Source organism: Biomphalaria glabrata, chromosome 9 (genome assembly GCF_947242115.1).
Source record: "Biomphalaria glabrata chromosome 9, xgBioGlab47.1, whole genome shotgun sequence".
In the NCBI taxonomy this organism is placed as follows: Eukaryota; Metazoa; Mollusca; class Gastropoda; family Planorbidae; genus Biomphalaria; species Biomphalaria glabrata.
Genome location: NC_074719.1, coordinates 29,990,222 through 30,002,591, shown reverse-complemented (window position 1 = coordinate 30,002,591; position 12,370 = coordinate 29,990,222). Strand labels below are relative to the sequence as shown.

The 12,370-nt window shown below is 33.3% G+C and overlaps 1 protein-coding gene across 8 annotated transcripts in view; it reads left to right on the top strand.

Moving 5' to 3' along the window:
• Positions 1–8,018, top strand: part of LOC106066792 (mechanosensory protein 2-like) — a 61,668-nt gene extending 53,650 nt beyond the window's left edge. For all 8 annotated transcript variants that reach the window (XM_056042927.1, XM_056042932.1, XM_056042929.1 and 5 more), the window contains 3 exons: positions 1,978–2,033; positions 2,711–2,789; positions 4,997–8,018. In XM_056042927.1, coding sequence (XP_055898902.1) covers positions 1,978–2,033; positions 2,711–2,789; positions 4,997–5,185 — 324 coding nt within the window. In that variant the 3' untranslated portion in view covers positions 5,186–8,018. The remainder of the gene's footprint in view (positions 1–1,977; positions 2,034–2,710; positions 2,790–4,996) is intronic.
• Positions 8,019–12,370: the final 4,352 nt, after the last annotated feature.

Genomic DNA, 12,370 nt, shown 5'->3' with positions numbered 1-12,370 from the left:
TCTTGGCGTTATCATCAACAACAAGCTTTCATGGGAAGACCACCTTGGAACTCTGACAAAGAAAACAGCCCAGCAACTCTTTTTACTATACAAACTCAATAGCTTTAAACTAAACAAGAAGATCCTTGAGACTTTTTACGCGCGACTATACAAAATCTGCTAACATACGGAATAACTTGTTGGCAAGGCAACGCCTCATCTAAACTGTTGCGACATCTAGAAAACATCATTAAAAAAGCATCAAAAATTACACTCACAACATTACCACATTTAAAGGAACTTTTTGAACAAAAGTGCCTAAGAAAAATTAAAAAAAATCATGGAAGACAACGGCCACCCGCTCCATCAGAACTACGTCAGGTCGTCGCGAAGTGGGCAACTGCTGTCAATCAAAACAAGAACGGAGCGGTACAAAAACTCGTTCGTACCTCACTCGGTCAGACTCTATCACCGCCACTCATTGATCAGGGAACATGAAATGCACCAAGATACCCGTGAGTAGTCGCTGAATGAACTCTTTATGTTGTCTGTTGTATTTATGTGTATTTTTCTGTTGTGTTGTCTTTATATGAGAAAAGAGTCCTTGTAATCACAACAAATTTCCATAAGGATCAATAAAGCAGTCTTAGTCTTAATCTTAGGAAGAGGCTAAATCACTATCCGCATTTAAGACACCGTTCGGCATCTATCAGTGGAATGTGATGAGTTTTCGCTTAGTAAATGCCCCAGCCACTTTTAACAGGATGATGGCAAAGATACTGGGCCACAGAAGAGACACTATTTGCTATTTAGATTACATCTGCATCTTTAGTGAGGATTGGAACGAACACTTACAAAGTCTAAGAGAGATATTTGCTATTATCAAGGAAAACAATTTGACATTGAAACCAACAAAAATTTTCTTCTTCATCGTTCTCATTTTTATGTTGGAGCGTTCAGATGACTAAACCAATATATGAGATGAACTTTGCAAATCAGGGAGCTTTCCATATAGTTTTCTTTCTATTGGGGTGTTTTGGGGCCAGTGTCTTGTACGGGCCTCATGGTAAAGAGAACAGTTTTGAAGGACATGGTCAGCATTCTCTGGTGAAAATCCACATGGGAAAATTTCACTGGTTCCAATTTTGAGCTTCCAGTACATCATATGTTGTCTCATTCTGTTGTGTCCTGTCCTGAGTCAAAAGATTATAAATTGATCTTGTTGGGATAGCTTACAATAGACATCATCTTTCTTGTGTTTCGGATAAGAGCTTGTCCATTTTTCTTTTTTTTTATTTACTATTAGTTTCGTCATTTCTTCTGGATAGAGATTGTTTTTTTTTGAGTTTGTTCTCCCACACTTGGTGAGTGTGTCAGCCTTCTCATTTCCTTCTAGTTCTATATGTGTTGGTATCCATTAAATGACTTTTTTTCATTGGTTTTCCTGACTGGTTCAGGCAGCCCATTCCATGTTTAAATAGTACATTATATCAAAGACTGTATGTATATTAATCAATTATAAAGTAAACTTTGAAATGTATTTGGAAATGAACATTATCTTAATTACCATTTTCACAAATGATTTTTCTTCTACAAAAATACAGTGACTTACATCAACAGTTGTAGGCCATATTGGCTGGAATAATAAATAGTAAAAAAAAAATGATTATACTAAAAGGCACTCGAAAGTAGAAAATAAAAAAACAACCTTGGGTGTAAAATTTCACTTCAACTCTTACTAAATACACCCAACGTTTGAACAAAATGTTCTACTTTTTAGTGTATTTTAATATAAGCGCTGTTTTTTTTAAAATGTTTTTACTTTTTTTTCTTTTTTTTTAAATCAGCTAGATTAGTATAAATGACCATTTTGGTAGAAATGGTAAACTTTAAACATCTGATTGAGATTATTTTTTAAAAAACAAAACAAAAAAGGCTACAGAACTTTAAAAAGAAATTGTTAGATGTAGCTGATTTTTTACACCTTTTTTTGGTTAGACCTCATTGGATGAAGCCACTGACCCCTGGGGAGTGAAGGTGGAGCGTGTAGAAGTGTAAGTACATGATGTATTTTGTTTTCAGTTGAATTGTGACTTCCCTATACAGGAAGTGTAACTACTTGAGTAGCCTACCTTGTAAGAATAATGCATGGGTTATGTGAATGATGTACTAAAACGTAAGCCCTACATGATGTAAACTATACATAAAAACTTGCTACCTCTGTTTTGCATTATACTTGGTGCTTTCAAAGATTAGGTCATGAAGGAATGTAACTAGAGAATATCATTTGTCCATTAATGATAATGACATTGGGAATGGTCATAACAGAGCTTCTCTGTGCCCATGATTGTATCCTACGAGCCTACAATAAACATATCAAGCTTGCGGTCAACGAATTTGCATATGCTATCAACTTATCTATAAACCTCTGGAAAACACCAATAAAACCTACTCAACCCAAACTTCACTGTAAATGGACACCCCCTTAACGTTGTAGACCACTTCACATATCTAGGAAACATTTATTTTTGTCAATATCCACGTGATTGTGCAATGTCAATTTTGTTAATCACTAATTTTTTTAATTTTTTGAATATGCATATGTGTATTTGCATTCAAATCCAATCTCTATTAGTAAAACAGATTTTAATTCAATAATGTGATTATTTACATTCACTGTTTTTAATATAAGAGATTCATCTTTTTAAACCTTAATATTTGTTTTTTATAGTAAAGATGTCCGTCTGCCTGTTCAGCTTCAGAGAGCTATGGCAGCTGAGGCCGAGGCATCCAGAGAAGCTCGAGCTAAGGTAATTTGGCCTACTTGGCACAAACTAATCCGCATTCAAAAAATAATAAGTAATCAATTTTATTGGTCTATGTATTGAAACAAATATATTTAATCAATATACAGGGAACATAAAAATAAAATATAAGTAGTAGTATTTAACAAGATGAGTAAAACTTTTTATACAATCAAATATTTATTACTAGCCATGTATTACCCGCATCGTGCGGGTATTAATTTGCGTATTATTGTCGATATAGTAACTGAGTGTTTTGGAAGCAATTAAAGACAATAATAGTGTTATAAGTAAAGCCAATGCATGAAGTAGATCTTTCATCTTAGAATTAGATCAAGAGTTAAGAGTTAGGCCTAGGCATTGGATGATTGTGTGCAAGCGTGGAGCCTTTGCTATGTGCATGCGTGACCTTTCCCTCTTGTCTCATGTAAACATGGCTATTTGGTTTCTAAAGTACATATGTCAGGACGTCTAAATTCGCTGATATAAAGAATACATTTATGTAAAAATGCTTTTGAAACACAAATTTGAAGGTTAATTTTATTAAATAATGAAATCAATAGACTATATTTTGTATTTTCGTGTGTGAAAGTAAAAAACTATCTGTGCAAAGTATAGTTTTAAAAATTATATCTAGATCATTTCGATCTAAACATGGTAAAGATCCATGAAATAGTAATACTTTCATAGAGATGGGCAACTTTTTTTTTTGAGGGTCTTAAGTTTGTTTTAGGATGGTTCCAGTTAGTACCGTAGGAACATTTGTGCCAAGTTTCATCAAGATTGGTCAAACAGTTTTGATTTTTATGCACGTCAAACGGTTTGATTTCAATGAGGGACATACACTGCGGGACATACACCCATACATACATACGCCTTACTTTCTACTTTATAGTATAGATTACAAGATGGACTTTGTATATGACACGACTTGTCTTTCTGCTCTGTGGTTTATTTTAAGAAAATTCAGCATATAAACTTAGAATGACTGCTACATTGCTGTTGTTTGTTTATATCCATGATAAGTTCTATCTTTGTTGTAAAAAATTTCACTATTTTAAAATCAACTCTTCTCTGTGAATAGGAATGCCTTGTTGTGTCACTTTGTTGTATGTAATATAATAGTCTTTGTAGATAACATTTTTCAAAGGAACATTTAAAATATTTCTAGTACTGACAAAAGACAGTTATTAAAATTAAATTATAGCTTATATATAGCGCTACTTTCATGCTTATAGCAGAACGACCAGGCAACCATCCAGGCAATGCCTGGAAGCAGCAACACTTATGGGAAAATTACAAACATTTAATACAATTGCTCTGCTTATTGTTGAGTACAAAATTGGAAGTTCAACGTTGTGTCGAAAATGTTATAACGTGAGCAGCAAGATTTACATAAAGCTTTGAGTCAACTGGAGAATATCTACAATGAAATAAGTCATTTGAGAGAGTGAAAAACAAAAAGGCTACTGAAGAAACTTGATCTTGAGGTGATGATCCAGTCATTTGCTTCACATAATTTCAGAAACTTAAAGACAATTTGGTGAGCCTACCACTACCTACCGTTCAGAGAAAATACATGAGGCAGAGAGGATGTATTTTACCAAACTATCAATGTCATTGTTTCTCAATTACTTGAGGGATTTCATTAACATGACAAAAATTATCAACATATTTCAGTCATTAATGCCTAGTTTCATTTGAAGTGCAAATGACAAAGAGTTAGGCCTATAAGATGCCACCAAGCTTCTAGTCTCATCCTAAATTTGATCATCAAGTTTTCCAAACATTATCCCAGCATGCATGTTATTTCTCATTTTACCTGAGACGGCTTGTTGGACAGAGCGGCTATTCTCAAAGTTGCAATTTAGGAAAAATTATGTACTAACTATTAAGAAGTTGTATAAACATTAAGTTGTAAGACACTCTTAAGTTTTGTTTGGAGTCCTAAGTGAAACACAATAGCTTATATATAGCCTATCTATATATATATATATTACTTACTACTTGATTTTTGTCACACTCTAAATTTGTCTTATTTGGGGAGGAGCCCACCAACATTTTCTGGAACCCAACTCTACGGGTACCTTGCTACTGCACTGCTCCAAACCTTCAATGCCAAAATAGTTTGCATTTCTAATTCATATCTTCTAGCCAAATAGCCAGTCCAATGCACACTAAACATATTTTATTGAATTGGACTATTTTTGTAGGTGATTGCAGCTGAAGGAGAACAAAAGGCTTCCAAGTCCCTCAAAGAGGCTGCAGATATAATGATCCAGTCCCCTGCAGCACTTCAACTCAGATACTTACAGACATTGAACACTATTTCAGCAGAGAAAAACTCAACCATTATTTTCCCACTCCCAATTGATATGCTTTCTGTTTTCATGAAGAAATAGTGTTTCTTTCAGTACTGAATTAGTTGAAGCTCAAGTAGCAATGAAACTTTTGTTTTTATTTCCTGTACAATACAACTATTTCTTTATTGTTGTACCTTCATGTTCTACTCTTAACAGAAGGAAATGTTCACTTGCTACCAAAGCTCAGCTATGTCTAAATTTAGATGTTTTATTTGTCTAATATGTTTGATTTCTGTTGATGATGGTTGTGTTTTGAACAAAGTTGTCTGTTCTATGTATTTATTACATTGACACAATCAGGTACTACAGTCAATGTTTTATTTCTGTGATATGTATTCTCTGTAATTCTTTACTGCACTGTCTTGGTAAAAAATTATCTTAAAAATCGATCTGAGTTTATAAAAATCTGCTATTTTTACTTTGTACACCTTATGGATTTTATTTACTGGAAAAGTTCTATTTTTATGACAAAGCTTTTCTCTTTATAATCAGCTCATTTTTCCAAACACCAATAAAAGGAATATACTTTTTTTTTCACTAGCCAATCACAGCCGATTAAAAAATGTACATTTAGTATATTTTCAACATTTCTGTTATGAATTGAAGAAATATTTGTTGGAAACCTTTTGTACATATTTTGTCATATTCACTAACTGAATGGCTTCTGATGAATGTTCTAGCAAAACATGGTGCCTTCACTTTGGTACTCTATATTCTTTTAGCGCTGAGTTTATAGTCACTAGAAATATTGGTTTTACCCTTGGCAAGTGCTTTTCAATTGAAATTATTACTGATGGGTTTTCTATCAACAAATTTCAATGTGTTTGGTGTTGACTTTCATATGCATGTGTCATTTTTTTCTAAAGCTTTTTTAAACACAACCATGTTTCCTTACATTATGTGTCAGTCCATCTTTTGATATTAACTAACTATTTTTGGGTTGATACAAGTGACAATTTAAAAAAAAACGTTTTATTTGAAATAGCTAGAGCTAATATTGAGCCACTTGAAATCAGATGAATGACATGATAGAATTCTTATATATAGTATACAATCATTTTATTATGACATTTATATAATACTAAACATTTCTACTTTAAAAACACTTAGTCTAGTAATATTCATTACAGAATAAAGAATATTTATGACTAAAAATAATGTATACAATTATTTTATTGAATAAGAAATCCGTTAACAGTAACATGTATAAATTTTAAAAATGTGTTAACAGTTGATTCAGAGAAGTTTCCCTTTGTGCGTCAGTAGGTACTTCTATCAGGTAGTCATGATGATTGACAATGTGGTCAATGCAAATAATTGATTAGAACTAATATCACTATTTTTATATACAACTACTAATTGTTAAATATATGTTTCTAGTTTTTTATTTATGCCAGTTTGTATTGAAAACATTTATAAAACAACTTAAAGATTAGTGTAAAAATAAATGTTTATAGTTTTTAGTTAATTTATTTTCTTTTATTTTCATCTTGGTCATCACAAATTATAAAGTTCATGTTTTGTTAAGCAGCATCTATACATTCAGTTTTCTTTTTAATATTCCATTTACATATATGTATAATTAATATCTATGTTTCTTTTCTATGTAGTAATACATATATTCAATATACATATATATACATACAAAGAGGGTAATGGTCCTGACTGCATGCAAACCTGACCTACTTGATATTTTAAAACAAAATCTTCCCTGTCCCCTTCCCTCTTTTTTTTTTTATTCTTTTCTACTTAAGAAATTTTGTTAAAAATGAACATTTTTTTACATTTTAAAAATCTTGTCTATTGACAGCTAATTTATATTTTCTGTAAACTTCTTTGTACTCTTTTTATAACAGAAGTTATGAAAGTCATGTATTTCAAATGAAAGATACTCACTACTGGTATCATAGTTTACTCACCATGTCTAGGTAAGGAGTTCTAATGTACTGCCTACATTAGTGATGAGCAAACTACAGCCAGCTGGCTAACTTTGACCACTGGAGAGGTTTAATCCTGCCACAATGTTAGAATTTAAGTTTTCAACACTAGATTGACCATGGTGTAATTTTAATGAGTATAATTCACTCCAAGTTGTTTCATGAGTAGCCTAAACTCAATGTTTTGAGTCCACCCAACTCTAATGGCTGCCTGATATTATGTCAAAGGGGGGAAGTTACTTCATTTCAGTAAAAAAAAAATCTTCAACCATGTCAACAATGAAATGTCAAATATATTACATAAAAACGTAAAAGTTGATTCTGAATGTTTTTAGCCTGCTGTACGTTTGTTTGTAGGGGCTCAATAAGTACAAATGAAAGTTACATCACATCCTAAACAATAAATAACTTTAACTTATGCTCTAGTACTATCGAGGGAAAAAACACGTTGTCAATGTTACAGCACTAGATTTGTAAGCAGCTGAGTGAAAAGCTGTCAGAAATAGATTGACGGATGTGATGTAATGTCTGTATTGGAAGCTGAATCAAATGAAGAACTATTATCAAAACACTCTTAGCTTCAAGCATCACATTAGTTCAACTGTGATACAATTACATTTGATACTAAGTAACTATATTTTCTTAATAAAATAATTATGGCCCACCAAAATTTTTTCAGTAAGTTTTTAGCCCGCTCCTCAAAAAGTTTGCCCATCACTGGCCTACATGTAGCCGAGGAATTCTACTGTGCTGCCTACATGTAGGCAAGAAACTAGCAGTAGAATGTTTATATACTTATCCTGTCAAATGATGACATTATAATTTTAAATGATTCATCTGACTAAATGTTTTAGTAGACAATACAATTTGAAACCGCTCTGAAAAAATAAGTGGCTGTATCTTCATTATTTCTATAAATAAACTATTTCATCTTATCTTTGTTTTGTTATCTTTTTGTCAATTTCTTAGAACAAGATTCAACAAATAGTCAATAAATATCAATAAATATATATTCTATAATCTAATACTAGCCATAGTAGGCTGGAACCGGTACGTGACGTTTTGGCGCGAGATATCATTTGATGATAATTTAATAAGCACTTAGCTTTTATAACAATGTTTATTTCACTCTACCATAATATTGTATGTATAGTATGAATTCTAACACCGTTCAGCGAATTGTTTTTATTAGCAAGTGTTTGGTATGTATAGCTGGAGATATCATACAGTCATTAAATAAACCAATGTTAATGTAAACAAATAATTGCATCAATTTTTAGTCTATCATTGTTTCATTTTTTTTTAATTTTAAAGTAGTATCTTAAAAAACTTTTTTTGAAATAAAAGTGTGCCTCTTAATAAACACACATACACAAGCCAAAATGTTTATTAAAGAAAATGATGTGAAATACAAACACACATTTACATTTAGTACGTGAAAAATATGTCTTAACACAAACACTCATGCAAAACATAGATATGAATAATTCTTTTAAAAGAAATAATACAATAAATGTACATAATATTTTTCGGGTTGGAACACTTCTTAGGCACATCAGTTATAGCCTTTTCGTCTGTCTGTCTTAGCCCCCCCCCCCCCCAAACACTATTTTCAAAAGAAACTCTCTCCCCAACACAAAGTACACACTTCTTAGGCACATCAGTTATAGCCTTTTCGTCTGTCTGTCTTAGCACCCCCAAACACTATTTTCAAAAGAAACTCTCTCCCCAACACAAAGTACACACTTCTTAGGCACATCAGTTATAGCCTTTTCGTCTGTCTGTCTTAGCACCCCCAAACACTATTTTCAAAAGAAACTCTCTCCCCAACACAAAGTACACACTTCTTAGGCACATCAGTTATAGCCTTTTCGTCTGTCTGTCTTAGCCCCCCCCCCCCAAACACTATTTTCAAAAGAAACTCTCTCCCCAACACAAAGTACACACTTCTGAGGCCCTTGGATATCATAAAGCGCATTATCCTAATGATTGGTTTGACCTGAAGACTACAAGTAAGAAAACGCAATGATAGGTTCTTGAGTGAACACCCCTCAATGTTCTTCATGAAATGGAACGACTGCTCCTGATTGAAGAAGTTTGAGATTTAAATAGGGATTGGGCAGGAAATCATGTGATTGATCACGTGATATGCCATGATAGGCAATGTGATATACGGTCAAGATGAGCACCTCCCACTTTTTGGCCAATAATTCGCCACGTGCATGAAGCAGGCCGGTATTTGAGACGTCGCTTACCATCCCAGTCTTTGACACACGTTCTTTAAACGTAGGGTTACGGCTGTATCGTAGTAAACACGTGTGTCCGATTGTAACCTGCTCGTAATGTAGACATGAAACTAAGGATTTATGGCAGTTCCTATGGTTTCACCTCCACATTAAAGAAGATTACCCATCACAAATGGAAGTTCTCAATCAGACACAGCTGAAATAAATACCTATCACTGTTAATATTAATAGCAGGAGATGAAGAATCAAATCCAGGGCCTTGATCTAAAGATAGATGCAACATCTGCAAAAAAGTATGCACCATGAAACAGAAAGCCATTCAATGTGACACCTGCGATGAATGGTACCATGCATCATGTCTCCATATGAATACACCTGTGTATTATGCCTTAGGCAACAAAGACGCATCATGGCACTGTGTACCGTGTGGTTTACCTCAGTTTACATCAGGGCTGTTTGATTCCTTTGATGCGGACTCCTCTAACCCATACAACATCCTAAACACCATCCCAAACCAAACTCACCAACCACTAGCCAGATCCACTCTGTTAAACCTAAATCTACTAAAATTAATACAACAGCCTCTCTAAACAAACCTACTAAAGAAGCAATACCAAATACCTAAAAACCTTAGTAATAAATTTTCAAAGCATTAGGAACAAAACAGCAGACTTAGAAATTTTATTAGAATGTGAGAAACCAGACATAATTGCAGGAACAGAAATTTATAATGCAGAAATTTTAAATAGTAATTATGAAATTTTTAGAAAAGATAGGGCTGATAATCATGGAGGAGTTCTTTTAGCAATAAAAAAACACTCTTATAGCAGAAGAAATTACCTTACCTAACTCAAAAAATATAGAATCAACATTTTGTAAAATTAATACCACCTCAACATCCCTAATAATAGGCAGTATTTACAGACCACCAAATTCTATGCAGGAACTATGTAATCAGATTACTACACTTAAAGAGACAAATAAAAATGCAGTTTTTTTTTATTATGGGTGATTTCAACCTACCTGATATAAATTGGAAAACACTAACCATAGATAAACACCAAAACCTTAAGGACATAAATGAGCTTTTCATAGAAACTTTACACAACCTAAGTTTAGATCAAATCATTAAAAAGCCAACTAGATTAAACAACACATTAGATCTCTTCTTAACCAACAGACCCAATTAGTAGTTGATTATGATGTTATCCCTGGTCTATCAGACCATGAGATCATACAAATACAGTCAGATAAAAGCAGTATCCAATGCTAAACCCAAAAGAAAAATCTTACTCTGGAATAAATGTAACCTAACACAACTACACCAAGCTGCATTAAACTTTCAACAAACATTCTTATTAGAAAAAGACATTAACCAATCAGTCGATGACCTCTGGAATTTCATTAAAAACCATCTTAAAAGCATTATAGAAAATCATATACAACTAAATACACATCAAACAAAATAAATAAATGCTGGTTTAATAATAGACTAAAGAAGCTTTGTAAACAGAAGGAAAACCTATATAGAAAATACAAAGAAACTAATGCAGAAAAAAAAGTATATAAAAATTAAACACTTAACCCAAAAAGTAAGCAGACAGCTGCAGAGTGAATACATAAACAATGTAATATCTAAAGATAACAACAAAAACCTATGGTCATACATTAAGTCTAAGAAAATGGAAACAAAGGCATAGTGCCATTAAAAGATGAACATAACATAATACATAATGATAATGATAAAGCAAACATCCTAAACAAATACTTTGCATCAGCATTCTCAGCCCCAGGAGACAAAGACATATTACCGAATTTGAACCATGTAGACAACATAGAAGATATAGTAGTACAATAAAATGGAATTAAAAAACTATTAGCCAACACCAAACCAAATAAAGCGTCTGGACCTGATGGTATTCCAGCTAGATTACTGAACGAACTAAGCAATGAGCTAGCCCCAGTGTTCAAAATACTCTTTCAGGCTTCACTCAACCAGGGCAGAGTACCAAAGGACTGGAAAGAAGCTAATGTCACCCTGTCATGTATCAGTTTTAGAACCCCTGTAATATTTGGTGACTAGTAGTCACTGAACTATTCCGTGCTAACACCACGAGATTTTTCTCCTGGTCGGGGACTGACCACGAGGTGGACACCTCAGTGAACCATGGACTCTTGTGGATAGAGGAGCGTTATTATCTCCTCAGGTATATTATATGAGCATTGAGTAATTATTATGTAGTATGCTGTTCTTTTCATTGGATTACATTTTGTGATGGCTTATGTTGCCAATATCTTTTGTGAATTATCGTGTGAATAAAATGTATGTCTGCTACCAGTGTGTTTATCAATAATTCTAAATGTTGTCGTTGGAGACTTTAGTATACTAGTGTTATTACGCACTTGCAAATCTAGTGCGTGTAAGAAAGTATTTAGTTAAGAAGAACATTATAGTAGTCCCAGAAGAGGTACCTACAATACAGAGAAATTCGCGTCATCACGCCTACAACAAGAACCAGGCCGTGACATATGGTGGCCAGTAAAGGTGTCTTAAAAGACAAGTGAACCTACACGTTCTCAACGGACCTCTTTCACCTTTCAAGTAAACAGCGCAGGATTACACCGGAATATTTTTTCCCAAGATGGCGTCTAACTAGTTAACATGGACTACCCTATTTAAAAAAGGAGAAAAAATCTGACCCAGGAAACTACAGACCAGTATCACTTACCAGCATCACATGTAAAATCCTAGAACACATAATATGTAGCAACATCATAAACCACTTAGACAAACATAATGTCCTCACCCCATACCAACATGGCTTTAGGAAATATGGATCATGTGAAACACAACTAATAGGACTAATTGATGACTTTTCAAAAGGTTTAGATAATAGTGAACAAATAGATGCTATCTTACTAAAATTTTTTCAAGGCTTTTGACAAAGTTCACCACCATAGTTTGCTTAAAAAATTAAAATATTTCGGCATTGATGGTCCATTGCATCAGTGGATTAAAGATTTTCTGATAGGGAGAGAAC